General features: G+C 35.0%; 1 protein-coding gene across 5 annotated transcripts in view; it reads right to left on the bottom strand.

The window, feature by feature from the left end:
* The window catches only part of Sin3A (SIN3 transcription regulator family member A), a 177123-nt gene that overhangs the window by 71398 nt on the left and 89219 nt on the right, over positions 1-16506 (bottom strand). For all 5 annotated transcript variants that reach the window (XM_081746192.1, XM_081746194.1, XM_081746195.1 and 2 more), the window contains one exon: positions 11281-11447. In XM_081746192.1, the coding sequence (XP_081602318.1) occupies positions 11281-11447 (167 nt within the window). The remainder of the gene's footprint in view (positions 1-11280; positions 11448-16506) is intronic.

Below are 16506 nucleotides of genomic sequence, written 5' to 3'. Positions count from 1 at the left end.
AACAGTGCAGCATTTCCCATTAGTCTCATTGCCTAGAGGGCAACATATTTGCAGAGTGCAAAGTTTAAAACTTGAATAATATTTTAATTTTTTCCGTATGAAAAAGTTATAAATCAAGAGCAAATATACTATTTCACGAACAATCCTCTTTTACTATTCTAATATGTTTAATAATAGCGTAAGAAATCTAATAGTAATTCAGAACATGTTTCACAGTTGTTATTTTTTGTTACATAGTTGTAGCTGTAGCATGTAGTGAGTGGAATTTAACTGTAATAAATTCACTAATTAACCATATTCGAATTAAGTTTTATTTTTAAGTTCGGGATGAAGGGGTGGAGAAATATGTAGTTATTGGGGGCACCGAGCTTTTCTACATTTTACTTTCACGATCTCCATTTTTCTTTTGTCATTTGTTTCTAATAAAAAAAAGTTCAGTCACTTTTGGATTGTCATAGGATAGTAGGAGTTGGATTTTGGGATGCAGCCTGTGAGATTCTAGAGGAGCTAACTGCTTGAAAAAATATTTTTGAATCATCTGTAACATATGAAATAAGGATATGTATCATAAAAAATTGAAAGTAACTATGTCTGCGTAATCATCACGGTCAAATTGCAAAGTCAAATGAATTGACGTTTGGTATATAATCAGGCTCCATTCCCAACTGGGAAGTTACCATACGCGTGTCACTTTCATTATAATACATATCCTTAGGGGGAGTAGAAGTCCGAATTTTTGCGAAAAATTTAGTATATTACAAGCCGTTCAACTGAGAGCTGAAATTCAACATATAACTCTTTATTAAAAATAAAGAAAATATGTCCTGGCATTTTTTAAAATTATCTTTTATGAGCGGGGGGACGGGGGTGCATTTTCTATATATTGGAAATTGGTAGTGGGTTGATTTGTAAAAATAATCGAAAACGATTGATATTAGTTGAGAAACAAATTGAGTAATGCAAACTAAAGTTCTTTTTGAATTTTATACCCACTGCTTTCTATTTATAATTGCTGAAGCTGGTGTTTAATGTATGGAGCGTTCCGAGCATAAGGCAATCAAGCTATAAAGTTAGAGAAAAATGGCCATAAAATTTGTATTCTAAACTTAATTACATGGGCATTTTCAATTAGTACGGCATGCTTAATTATATAGAAAATTAGTTTCTCTCTCTCTCTTTTTTTTTTTTTTTTTTTTTTTTTTTTTTTTACGTTGGTCTACTTTTCCTTGATTTGAAACTTTCAAATTTCACCCTATTTTCTACTGAAATGTGTATGTAAGGCAACAAAGAAATAATTATATATGATAAATTTAAATTCATTTTAATTTGGAAGATGAGAAACACTTTGCCATTATATATCGTAAAGGTCAGACCCACCAGTATTGTAACAAAGAGGTGCTTGAGCCAATGACGGTAGAAATTCAAACTCCGATTAAGTGATAATTTCACAGTCTTGTTTTATTACAAGTGTAATCTCTTTAGTCAATGGAGAGGAGGACGTGGGTCATCGGTCAGAGTTGATGTCGATGGGTTTTGGTGGGTCGGAGTTGGTCGCAATGGTTCAGAGTGGTTCATAGTTGGTGGTGGGTCAGAGTGGATCACGATGGTTGATGGGTCAGAGTGGGCCAATGGGGCATTTGGGTGGTGGGTGATAGTGGGTCATGGTGGGTCGTGGATCAAATTTTCATTGACCCACACCATCTCTGGTTAAAATTGTACTAAAGATAAGAGGCACCGAAGATGCATGTCGGCTATTATGCTCAAATTTTGCTCATGGATAGTACTCCACCAGGAAGCAATAAATCTGAAACGGTTCACGGTATCACCTTCTAGAACTCGAGATGTAGGGGTTTGTCTGATTGGCTAAATTAAGACGTCAATGATTTATCCTTCAACAACCAAGCTTTTTATGATCGTTTCCGTGGGGAAGTCAGAACACGTGCCTAGTAATCGTAATATTGATAGTTTGCGTCCACCCCGGGTATTTGTTTTGTGTTTTTTTGATTCACCTAAATATAAACAAATCACACATATAGGCATTTTGACATATTTTGGGAGGGTAATTTTGTGGTTCGTTGGCGTTTCATCGCGTCTCTGCTGCTGGTGGTAAAGTTTTCAAAATGGAACTTGGGCCACCACGGATCGTCGCTGCGGGGCCACCAATTTCTGGCGAGAGGTCAATAGTTGACCATCTGTAGTCCACCGACGCTTACAGCTTAGAGTAATGAACGATGTCTTTGCCTTGTAGAGTTCATGAATACCGACGTCGGCAGTCAACTAGCTTTTAGTATTCCTTTACTAACCATCTATTGTTCATGTTTGTACACGGTGTTGTAATAATAATAATAATAATAATAATAATAATAATAATAATAATAATAATAATAATAATAATAATTATTATTATTATTATTATTATTATTATTATTATTATTATTATTATTATTATTATTATTATTATTATTATTATTTGTAGTAATAGTAGTATAATTGATGATAGAATAATTATTGTCTATGTATTGTCTAGGTAGTACTACACACAGGATTTGGCTCGTTTTGGTTCGACTTGACTCTAATCCGAGTCGAGTTGGAAGATATTTTTCGCGCCGAGTCCAAGAGTAGACCTCAAAGATGTCTGTTTCGAGTCGAGTCGAGTTTCAAAGAAAAGTCGTTCGTGCCCATCCCTACTAATGAGAGCTTAATCGGAGTTAAGCGAAATTGAAAGTCTCACTATTTATCTAAGCGACCCCGAAAACTATGAATCTAATATCGATCATTTTCTAGCAATCTTTTATATGTATCCCCCTCCCATTCACCATAGGTAACCCGACAGCAATCTTTTTGAAATTATAAGAAATGTGGTTAAAATTACTCTAGACCAGTGGTTCTCAATCTAATTCCTATCACGATCCCCTTTTATCACACGCTCTTGCCAGCGACCCTTTTATAATTTGTTTTATAATAAGCTTGTGTGAGATTTTTAACATACCTATTTCTATAATAGTAGAATCCATTTTTTTGTTTATAGTGAACAGTGCCATGGAAAATCAGTGCCCGGGGCGAGAGTATAGTACGATGTCACCGCATATATGAGTGACGTCGACAGACTAGCTACGAAGCGCCACCATGGTTGGCACGAAGCTCAATAACATTTTCAAAATAAACCCTACCTTTCCTTAATTTTGAGCACATTTTATTACGTTTTTCTTTCTATTTTACACATGTGCACATGTACTTTCCTAACATGAGTAACACACTTCCTCCGAAATGTGTGGCCCCTTTTTTCGGCGCCCGGCACTGACAGTGGATACAGTAACTGTAATATCTATATTCCCAATGACGAAGGTGCTGGTTCAAGATGGATGTTAAACTCCTTCATTGAAGAGGCCATTAACGTATCCGATCTAAGCCCACAACTTCTTGACCAAATAATAGAATGATCATGCGACAAGTCTTTGCAACTGTTTTTTTGTAACGAAGACTTGGACAAGTTCTGCCTGATGAGGAGAGAAGAATATCCTGGTATGGGGATTGCTGCTTTAAAAGTAATAATTCCATTTGCTATATCGTACTTGTGCGAAAGTGTGTTTTATTTTATGGTAAACATTAAAACAAAGATAAGAAATCGCTTATCAGTTGAAAATGGTTTGATAATGTTCGTCATGAAGATTGAACCGGACATTGCTGCACTAGTGAAATTACACCATGCTTAGGTATCTCATTAGGTTTTAATTTTAATTGTATTTCAATGTGCAGGTTTTGTTGCATGTGTATTTTTCTAGTATTTCTATATACAGTTCTCATTAGTTTTATATCATACCTCTTTGATTTAAATTCATTTTTAAACAACTCTACTAACTAACTAACTCTATGGCCTATGGAACCCGGAGGTTCAATGCCGCGTTCACAAAAGCTCTACACTGACTTCTATCCTTAGCCAATTGGATCCAGTTTCTACTTTGTATTCTTATCTCAGCGAGATCCATCTTAATATTGTCCTTCCATCTGCGCCTAGGTCTTCCTAATGGTCGTTTTCCGATTGGTCTTCCAGTCAAGATTTTGAAAGCGTTTCTACTTTCTTCCATTCTAGCTACATGACCTGCCCACCTAAGCCTTCTAGACTTGACGACCCTAACAATGTTGGGTAAACCGTATAAATTATGTAGTTCCTCGTTATGAAGTTTCCGCCATTCCCCATTCCCGTTCCTCTTGGGTCCGAATATTCGTCTAAGGATCTTGTTCTCAAATACTTTCAGTCTATGTTCTTCCCTCAGAGTAAGCGACCATGTTTCGCAACCATACAGAACAACAGGCATGATTATCGTTTTGTATATTTTAAGCTTCAAATTTCTCGACAGAATTCGCGACGACAAGAGACTTTGAACCGAATAGTAACACGAATTCTACACCCTTTGAAAATGTTCAGTAGACTTATTTTTTATTGTTCTTTACAGTGTATAAAAAATAAAAGTATGCTTATCAGAACAAAATTAAAAATAATATTTAAAAATAATTTCTGGTATTAGATTCTAACTATATTTATCTCTTCCGCCTATCTTCGCGATCCCCTAGGGGCCGCGACTCCCAGGTTGAGAAACCCTGCTCTAGGCATACATGAGTTATGTTGGAACATACATACATACACTTTTATGTGTATAAATGCAGATAAGAGAGAGTTGAGAGAGAGCGATTAAGGAATTGCCGCTCTCAATCTCTTCACTTTACTTTTGCGATTCGCGAATTTCTTGCGTGACAGTTTGAGGCTAGCTGGTTTTTTGTCTTGGACCACGATCCGATTTTCGATATGCTCTACCCAAATGCTGTAATGCGAATATTGAGAAGTTATCTGCGATGAAAGTAGCTGCAAATAAATACATTACATAACTTATTTATTGCTATTACACGATTTTTTAAAATTTGTATTCAATATTCACACATAACACACCGACGTTCTGTCAATACCTCAGATGTTATATTTTAAAGATAAGAATTACTTATGTCGTGAAATGATATGAATATATATATTCAACTGATATATACAACTGATGATATGAATATATTTATTCAACTGATATATACAACTGATGAATTGTAATGTAACTATTTTACATAATTTTCATGCATTGAGGAAAGTAGAATATCATAAAAGAATTTCACCTGAACGGGTATCGAACTCACGATTTAAGCGCTCGGTGGTGTACCACTGAGCTAATATGACCGCTTTTCGGAAGCTGCTTCTGAAATATAACTGAACTCATACGTAAATGCTCTTTTCCGTATGGAAATCACAATGACGAAACGAGAGTGTGAATACATAGTCTCGAAATATTGTATCATTAAGTATTTCAATATTACTTTTTTCTACACTTAATACCATTTCAACATGTCTTATTATATTTAACAGAAGGAAAAACATATCTGTACATCGTTTCCCGATTACTAAGGTTGGCTTTGGAGGTTCGAACCAGCAGCTTTAGTTTACTGTTTTCCGAAGATACCCGAAGTTGGACTTCGAAAGTGTTTGTCTCAAAACAGCTATCATCATATCGCTCAATCTGTTTGGTATATGGTATATGTTTTTATACGTGTAAAGTCAGTATAACAATTCATTCTTTAAACAGCTTTTCGTATGTATTAATATTCCTTTATAAAAACTGTTTTTAATATTATTATTACGGCGCACCATTTTCAGATTTCTTTCGCGAGTCGTTGACCAAGTCGTTCCCCACCAGCGTTGCCAGACTCACAGCTCGGAATTATTCCAAAACCTGATCGAACTTATGCTAGATTCGGTCAAATTATGCTAGATCCTCATAATTACTAATTCAGGAGTTTAAAAAAAACGAAGTTGAGATACGATAACGTAACTTAAAATACACAGAGAGCAAGAATGCATGGATAGAACTCAATACTTCACGCACCAAAATTTTAACTCAACTAAATTAATGCAGTCGTTGCCAGATTCAATGGCGTATATGTCGTATAAATGAATGCAAAGTTTTTGTTTGCATATTTTAAAAGAAAATTACTTCGCAGCATAAGCGGAGTTGGGAATCGTCTGCTGGGGGGGGGGGGGGGGCAGATTTTTGGTCGGTCTCGGAGCTGTCATTTCAGGAATAAATATGATCATGAAGTCAGAAATAAAGATGGTGAAGTTGTCAAAAAGTTGGGGGGAGAATGGCCCCCATAGCTCCGCCCATGCGTCGGAGTTAAAGGATTAGAAAACCTTGGGTGGAGCCACAAAAAAGCCCAAAGACGTTTCGAACTTACTTCGAAAAATAAGACTGCCTGTATGGTTTACCGACTGTATGAATCAATGGAAGAGGATACATTTCTGCCGTTCTTTTTCTTCCCACGACCAACTTCTTTCTCATCTCCAGGTTTTACGGCTTTTTGATAAACTTGCTGAAATTGTGCTAGATTTGGGCAGGATGCTAAAAGCAAGATGCTAGATGCTAGAGACATGCAAATTATGCTAGATCTAGCATCATTATGCTAGATCTGGCAACGCTGTTCCCCACAATAGGCGTGTCGTGCAAGTAACCAATCACACGTCAGGTACTAGCTTTTACCTATTGCTTCCTTCTCACAGCTCAGAACATCGGTAACTATGGATAGACGTACAGCAGTAATTACTTTATGGGAGTTGGAAGGTTATTCTGCAACTGCAGCTAGCAGGCGAGTAGGTGTCCCGGCCTCTACAGGAAGGCGATGGATTCGGAAATATGGTGCTACAGGTCAGACTGATAATTTACGATCTCCTGGTCGTCCGCATGTGTCAACCGAAGCCCAAGATGCGAGATTAGTAAACGAAGCCCGGTTAGACCCACTAAGGACGTCTAGACAGCTAAGGGAAGTTTCTCTCTTTCCTGGTAGTAAGCATACAGCTCTGCGAAGGCTTCGTCATGCTGGGTTACGTGGCCATGTTGCTGCCGTGAAGGAAAAACTCTCAGGCGACCACAAAATTTACCGTCTCGCGTTTGCACACGCGAATGTGGGTCTCAATTGGGAAAACGTAGTTTTCTCAGATGAATCCATATTCACAACATCAAAGGAGGGACGCCGTTTTGTGTATCGTCCGAGAGGCACCCGATATGACCATGGATATGTGGCTGCTTGCAATCGCAGTGGCCATGTATCTATTTTATGTTGGGGTTGGATTTCCAGTCGCGGAGCAGGACAGCTTCATAGAATTGAAGGACATCTGGACAATGCTCAGTACTTAGACATTATCAGTAATATTATGGTGCTATCTGTACGAGTATTTCAGCCTGATGGTGTAATTCAGTTCCAGCAATACCAGTCGCCAATACATACTTCCCGTGTGATTCAGGAATGGTTCGCAGGGCACCCTGAGATTGATTTAATCGACTGGCCGCTCGTGGAGCAGACCTCAATCTCATGGAAAATATGTGGGCAGAAGTGAAGCGTACTCTAAGGGAAAGTTGGCCTGAGGCAGATCCACCAAGAACTCAGGATGACCTGTGGCATCTTGTTTCCGAAGCATGGCTGGAGGTAGGGGAAGGAGATAGATTTGTCACCCATGTAATAGATTCCATGCCCAGAAGAATGGAGCGTGTAATAAATTCAGAAGGGTCTTGGACACAATATTAATGTCCCCGCCTTAACTCCCGAAAACAGCCCTTTTCAGGGCTACCTAAACGCTTCTGAAAATATTTCTAGAAGTAAACCACTCCTTGTATCCGATTTCTGTGCAATCCTACCAACAAAAGAATGATAATTAGCTGTAGGCTTTGAACTCAAGACCTCTTTATTGGCAAGTCCGTACTCTACCAGTGAGCTAACATGAACACGCAAACCCAATCTGAAGAAACACGATTTTCAATTTCTGGTATTCGATGACAATGATGCTCATATACTTGGCAAATGTTGTATTCAACTTGGGATATTCCGCAACACACACACACACACACACACACATAAACAAAGCGAAAGAGAGAGAGAGAGAGATGAATATACAAAAGCATATTCAACGTATTCGAATGAGACTCTAAGTAACGACATTCCGTTCTAAAGAGAATTTGTGTTTCTTCCCGTGACGTTAAGGGGATCGGGAAAAGTTATGTGTCTTGAAGCAGGATACGACTTTGGATACTCTGTTTATACACTTTCTATATCCGTAGGAATATATTGTATTTCACGAATGTAAATGACATGCTGTAATGAGAATATTGAGAAGTTACATCTGTATGACAAATAGATGCAAATAAATACACTACATAACTTATTTATTGCTATTAAATGATTTTCCTAACTTGTATTTACATCCTCATATATAATACCGACCTACTGTGAAAATTATCTCAGATGCTATATTTTAAACATAATAATTACTATGTTCTGCAATGATTATGTTATATATACACAACTTATGTATTCTAATGTAATTATTTTATATAATTTTTCATGCATTGCGGAAAATATAATTTTAAAAAAAGGATTAGCCTAGACGGGATTCGAACCCTCAACCTTATGGTTTGAAATCCGATAGCTTACCAATGAGCTAACACAACCTTCTAGCGATGTATAACGGATCTCAAGATAATTATGACATTCATATCCATTACAAACGCTGTTTCTGTTCTACTTTGACTTTTATTTTAGTACTCAGGCGATAATTATGTTCTATTTCTTAACTTTGAGCATTCTTTTACATATGGAAAGGTTCCTTAACGTATTTAAATGTTCCATTACGTATGGAGAGCTAAATGACAAACAAGCATGTGCTAACATTAAAAAAAAAGGTTTCGAAATATTGTATCATTAAGTATTTCAATCAATGTTGCTTTTTTAAACACTTGGTAACAAGTCTTATTATATTTAAAAGAAGAAAAACACATCTGCAAACTTTTTCCCGATTGCAAAGGCTGGCTTGGAGGTTCGAACCTGGCTTACTTTTTCCCGAAGATACCCGAAGCTGGACTTAGAAAATTTTTGCCTCAAAACACCAATAAAGAATGCGCTCAACCTTTTTGAGACAAGGTGTACTTTTTAAACTTTGTTCATCATTAAATTTGCATCTGAAAAGAGTTGGTGTGTTAAGAAAATGGTTGTTTGCCCCCTTTCGTTAATATAAAATCACATTACTTCCTGAACTTCGAGTTCACTGAACAAGTTTCTTGTTAAACTGTGATTGAATACCAGATTTAAATTAATCTTGAATAATAATCGATATGAAATACCTATATTATTATTTTTACTATGCTCTTTCTCCATTATTTTTGAGAAAACTGAATAATGACATATACCAAGGTAACTGACAAGTTCTTCGAAAAATGTACATTTTAAAATCCAATAAACGAACTTTGTTCTCGTAAATTAAAACGTTCTTTCATAATGTCACTTAATAATACGACTGATATTACTTTGCCTGTATATTCATCCCCTAGACCAGTGATGGGCAAGCTATGGTCCGCGGGCACGACGCGATCCCCTGAAAGCTTCTATCCGACCCGTGACATGATTCCTAGGTCAATTAAGTTAGCTTCACTTATGAGAATCGCAGTTCGAACCACATTATGAGAAACCTTTGCACATTTACAATTTCATTTATCACATTCCCCTTCATAACTTTTAAATTATTAATGGGGCTTAGTACAAGAATTTTGTGTAAAATGTACCGTTGTTATTTTTCATGTATTGGCCCGGTTGAAGGTTTTCATTTATTCTTTGACCAGCACAAAAAAGCCTATGACTGCCCTAGACAGTGATTATACTCTGTTTTCTCGTGAATATACTATAATTTGTTAACTTAACCCTCTGTTTACCAAAACAATGCACACACACCTCAATGCTGTTTACTTCTTATTACTTAAAAAATATTTATTCAGGAATGGTATTCCTTGATTTTTATTATTTCTATTAAACATATCTACAAAGAAAACAATTCTACGTATTAACTTATTTTGAAGAAATTTAAAGAGTGCGGGTATGTACACTCATGTCCAAAATTATTGTCGCATGTTTATAAATATGTTGTTGTAGAAATATAATTTGATAACGAATTTGCCAGATATTTCTTATAATGTTAGTATCTGTATAATCGGCAAAGACATATGTGGCAAATTTCAAGTCAAAAGTGCAGTAAATAAGAACAATAAAACGAAAATAAAACTTTCTTGTCCACTTAGAAACAGTTTGTTTTACTCATTCTAATTTTCGTATTTATAATTCTTTTTCTATGAAATTTACCACATGTATACATTTTCCGATTATACACATAGTATCAGTATTAACAGTAAAGGTCAAAATCATTATCAAATTATATTCTTGCAAGAAAACAGTTATACGACAATCATTTTGGACATGAGTGTACATTCCACTTGGTAAATAAAAGTGCTTTAACACAACCAACTTTTTCCTGAATTATCACTTCATGCTTTCCCTGGTAAATTATTAATTCTATTTTACAATTACCCTGAAAATATATAAACGTAGTAATTGAAATAATATCTATCTTCTACTTACTTGAAGAACAAGAATTTTAGGGGAAAAAAAATGAAAAGATTGTGATCTTGGCCAATAATTAATTTTTGGATCAGGGGCCACAAAAATTTTGAACGGCCCCTAAATCGAGTGTGTATATTTTTTACGGAATAAGCACATCATACTGAGTTAAGTGATAGTTTGGGTTCGGCTATACTATACGTAATTCTCCAGATTTAATGCCTACAAGAAAATTTTTGATTGCAATTTATCGAATCTTTTGATCCTAAAATATGCTTTCGAATTTATATATAGATTAAGATTAAAATAGTTATATTGTTTTGTGTATCAAGAACTTATCTGAACAATTTGAGCATTTCTTCCATCATTATTTAGTTACTGTTCTAATAATGTACAGTCCGCCTGGTAAGGTAAACAATGTGAATATTTCAACTGTGTAAACATAAAGTTAATACTGACTTGCGTACATCGTCACAGATAAAAGGAAAAGTTGAGTTGTTGAAATTATCTCACAGGCGTAATAACATTAAGCTTTACTGTAAGTTAATAATAATCTGTCAGATATTTTTCTCGTTAAATTCTTTCATTACTTTTCTTAGACAATTGAATTATACAATACAACTGCCTCCCCCTTTCCCTGCTTGGCCCCAAGCCAAGACAAAACAAGTTGACATTATTTAAGGAAAGAGTAAGTCAGTTTCTGTTTATGCTTTCCCGTGACGACAAGCGACAACATTCGACTCACTGACAATCCGTTTACTGCTAATAATAAAAGGAAAAGTTAGTTTTGTTATTAATTCCGCTATATCTTACCTTTGGGATTTGAACTCTTTCATGATGTCGAGAAAGTCATTATATACTTGTGGTTGATTTCCAAATTTATACTTCACTTGATCCAGGTAAGAGAGAGCATCCTCTACTTTCAGCCTCTGAAACTGCTGCTGTCCTTGAGAACTCTGAGGGACTGGAGTAGAATGGACCTGAAACGAAAAATTCGCCATGTTCAGTCTGTCAAATTTTTCACTTCGACGCAATGTGTCTGGAATAATACCAAGAATTACCTAGTTAATTTTTCAGTACATAATACAGTAAAATGTCGCTGTCGAAATATTCCGAATTAATTAATTCATTCATTCTTGTAGGCATCTTTCCTTTATCCTACTTTCTGTGTGTTAGATTTCATTTTAACGAATTTTAACTTTTAGTACAACGAATGAAAATTTTGCCTTTCTACCTATACTTACCTTTATCTTTTCAAAATATAATTTAACTTTATCCTGTTTTACGACGGCTGTCCAGAAAGTAACAGAACGAACAAACCAAGTTGTACTAAAGACATTTGAAAGAGTACACTCTTAAGCTATTTTTGTACATAATTGCCATGCAAATTAAGGCACTTATCATACCGTGGCACAAGTTTTTCAATACTGTCGCGGTAGAAATCTGTTGCCTGCGATTTCAACCACTGACTTACACCGGCATGAAGTTCGGAGTCAGTATCAAAGCGTTGTGTAGCAAGCCATGTCTTAATCGCTGGGAAAAGTTGCTATTTGCTTGGCGTCAAATCCTGGCTGTATCGTAGACATGCATTGTCGTAACAAAACAACACCTTCGCGCTAAGTTTTCCCCGGCGCTTGTTTTGAATCGCCCGCCTTGACTTTATCACAGATCTAATCACAGAACGCGCCTCAAAAGAAGCGGGATTTTCTATTGCAGCGCACATTGTAACAGGTCACAGAAAGCACAGTAGGAGCGTCGCAGTCCTTACACTGACACAGTTGGATGCGTACTGAGTATGCCAATGTTCTGACACCAAGACTGCAACTCTAGCCCCGCCGCGATAGGCGAAAACACCCCTCGTATAATATATATATTTATTATTCAGATATGATAGCCATTTTTCATACGTGTACGCGATTGGCAGAGCGTATCAGTGATTTGAAATTAATTAATGAGCACTACTCCATCAAAAAAAAAAAAAAAAAAAAAGCGCATCTTCCATTGCAAGAAATATGAAATTAACTCGTAGTGAAGATAAATTGTCTTTTATTACAAAATATTAAAAATGAACTGCAGTTACTAATCTTCTCATTTACCTCTTATGTAATAAATATTAAGATTTTATCCGTAAATTCATATTGAATTAACACAGATTTTGCAGACCGTATAACAATACATGGGTTCTTGAGAACTGACTTATTTCAGTATTCGAAAGAAAGAAAAAAAAAAATAATGTGACAAATTAATTTGGATGTCCCTCAAATTTCTATACTGGATATTTTACTCTACTTCGAATTTTTGGTACTGTTCAAATGTTCATCGCCGCCAGTACCTACACATATATACACAACGACCACATTCTTTTGTCAATAACGAATGAATCAACTAAAACAGTTTCCAGTACTTAACGGAGAATTGTGTCTCTCAACGCCTGAGAAAAATAAATTAAGGATGACCATGACGCCGAAAGTGTGTATATATACACATAGATCAAAACGAGGGCTGGAAGTCTGGCGACTGGCTATTTTGAAGTTAGTATTACCAATCTATGACTGCTATCAGTTCTGATTTTTGTATGATTAGTTGGAATAAAAGTATATTCAAAGTTTCCAATTTACCCTGAGCTTTAACAGGAATGGCCAATGATTCAAAACTGTTGATCAAGCCATAAAAATGCATAATTAGCATTTCAGTGCTCAAGGTACAACACATGTACACTTCTCCAAAATATAATTGTTCGTTTAAATTTTTCTAGATCCCTTAAAATTGTGAGATTGACAATAATGCACTCGAAGAAATAGAACGGGAAATCATAAGAGAAAAAAGTACCGGAGCAGAAACGGTATCGAGATACCGAAAAGCGGCTTTCCCAAATCCATTTACGCGTAGATTTAATACGATCACCTCTTTTAACTGTGTATTCAAACCGGAAGTAGTAGAAATCTACTATTCACAAATTTTCAGATCTATAATATAATGTAGAACAGAAACTGTATTTTTCTCGACCATCTACTATGCATGTATATAGTGTATGTAGGTAGAGAAGTTTTGTAAAACGAACCAACTTATTTTATAAAATATTCTGTAACAAATAGTCGGGTACGGCAAAAAGAAAAAATGAGCTCAGACAAAAATCCACATACTTAAAATTTTTTTTAACTCTTTCAGGGGTTTTCAGCTCTTCATGAAATTCCCTCACATTTTGCAGGTGGTGGAACCGTGTAATAACAAGGAGCGATTTTTTTATTCAATTGATTAAGTGTCCGAAAAATATGTGGAATCCACCTTTAGTCCAATCTCTCAACTAAAACCGGAAATGTTAGAAATCTAACACCACTTCCGGTTTCATATTAGAATGCATACAGCAACAAATGTCTTTTTGATATCATTTCTGTGAAGTTCCATTCTGACAAAACAGATATCGAGAGGCACTCTTTTCATATGAGTTCAGTTATGTCCCGTCTCTAGGGTGACCATAATTTTAACAGTTGAAAACAGATTAAAAAATAAATAAATAAAAAAGAAAGTACTACACTACTGTGTATATATATAGTCTGGAAACAGACGGAGCAGGACGTTTGGGCGCAAAGCAGTGCACGATGAGCTGCTTCGGCGTGGTTGTCCATTCATAACTGGTGATTCAGAACTCTGTTATACTGTCATACAGATTCCATATCCTTATTGGAAATAATGCTCTTCTTCTTTTGGCGCCCTTCGTATCGTTCCTTTACGTTAGATATATTATAAAAGACAAAAAAATTGTTTTGGGATGTCACAGATTGCCTACAGTAAATTTTATTTGCCTTTTCTTCCTATTTCAATGTATAGCTAGTGCTTATAAGTGCCTATTTTTATGAAATCTGAAATAAATTTTTATTAATACAATAGAGTATGAACTATCCGGCGTAATGGGCAAATCAAATAACAAAAAAGCATTCAAGAAATACTTCCTGAACCACCCATATCATTAAAAATACCATTTTTGTTCCAAAACCAGCTCTTATTAGTTTCTTTTGACCTCTTGGTACAGGTCAGTACTTAACAAGCATTCCTAATATTCTGTACCACGCATTTTAATAATTTATTAGAGAAAATGAAAATATGTACAGTAGTGTACACATTTTAAGATAAATTTAATAATGTTTGACTGAAAAAAATCGTGTATAGTGCAGTATGAGTATAGAGTCACATCTTTAAAATAACTAAACATTAACGAAAAACTGCGTTTTTTAAATACAAATTACATGTCTTTATTACATATGTCTTATTTTATTAAAAGGAAATAGTCTTTTAAAACTAAGCCGCATAGTATGGAGACCGGACAGTCAATAGTTTCCTACGGTTTCTTTCCATTTCTTTTTAACTGGTAGAGACAAGTTGTGCATGATATGCAGAAACCGCTGTGTTCAGCATGTTATTTTTAGTTTGCGGAAGTTTTTCTAGTTATGAAATACTTTATAACATATGAAGGTAGGTAAACCTATTTGGATAAGAGGTTTTGCGCCCAAACGTCATGGACCCGAAACAGATACATTCCTATATATCTGCAAACATATTTAGTGAAAACGAAATGTTTCACTAAATTTGGAATGTAAACGAACACAACAATAAAATAAATCATATTCCTATGCAAGATTTCCGGCTAAGAAAAAACCTCAAAACTCGTTACATCAGATAGGAATAAAACTATTCAATGAACTACCAAAATCTAACAAATACCAAATTTGCAGTTTAAAATTCATTTTAAATTTAAATTATTGTAATATAATAACCTATTTTGTAGCATAGACGAGTAGTTCAATCAGACTTTTTTTTTATAAAACAAAAAAATAAAATTTACTTTTAGTATCGAGCACATACATATTACATACAAACGGCAGTTATTGAAACGTTTTGTATCTTGCGACGAAGATATGAAAAAGAGTTTCTAAGACGGATAATTAATTGAATACATAAATTACTCCAATAATACTTGCTTGAAGTTTCTATTGCATTCAGTAAGTCAAGTTTACTTACAAGGGAGATCCAATGTTGCCATCTCATCAAGGGGGATAAGCCAATTAATTCCGAGTATACTAAGTATAAATTATTTATCAGAGTGTACGAATAGTCATAGCGGAGGATCGCCAATTTTAAAATATCCGCGTGTCGCCCGTAACAATCAGGTTTGAAGACAGTATGAAGGACATTGCTGTCAAAGAAAATAAATACGTAAATATAATTGAAAAGTCAATTTATTACAGCAAGAGATTTGATATTATACCTATTGCAACAATTAGTTCAATGGGGGTAAATTACGAAATACGCTTATGCAGCATAAAAAAACAGAAAAAAGTCGTTGTGAGCTTTGAAGTCCTTCAGAGAAATCCTGAACGCCAATTTGGATTACAGTTCCTAAGCTTATCAGTAAAGAATTGTATGTACATATTTATATGGTTTCTTTTTATATCTTTTTATGACGTTTATGTCTCTGTTTTAAAGTCTTCAATTATTTTTATTACTTAACATCACTGCTACGATTTTTCATACTGGTCTGGTTAAGATATGAATCATTTTAATACTGAATTAGTGAATTTTATATTTCCGTACTTGTTTTACATATAATTATAGGCTACATTTAATGTTATATAATATTTACTGTATTAATTTCTAAGAACGATATTCTCTATTGATTGTAGAGGCAACCTTTTCATGTAGATTTTTTAAAGATGTTTCGTTGTAAAAATCAGTGTCAAAATAAAAGACGGAAAAAGCAAGAAAAAAATTAAAGTTAATGCGTTAAGAATGATTAATATTTTCAAAGTTATAAAGTTAAAAACTAAGATACTAAAGAAAATTATATTTGTATGTTATTTGTATATTTAACATATATTGTTCTGAAATGAAAACACTTCATAATCTTGAAAAATTGAAATGAAATTTTTGAGTTTTACGTCCCACGGTTATGCCGGTTAGGCTAAAGGAGACGGTGATTATGAGAAATGAATGAACTGGTGGAATGAATAAAGTGGGAGGAAACGGAAGAACCCCGTGGAAACC

The sequence above is a fragment of the Thermobia domestica genome, chromosome 18, assembly GCF_964235325.1.
Source record: "Thermobia domestica chromosome 18, izTheDome1.hap1.1, whole genome shotgun sequence".
NCBI lineage: Eukaryota > Metazoa > Arthropoda > Insecta > Zygentoma > Lepismatidae > Thermobia > Thermobia domestica.
The sequence above is the reverse complement of the archived record's forward strand: the minus strand, read 5'-3'. Positions and strand labels throughout refer to the sequence as shown.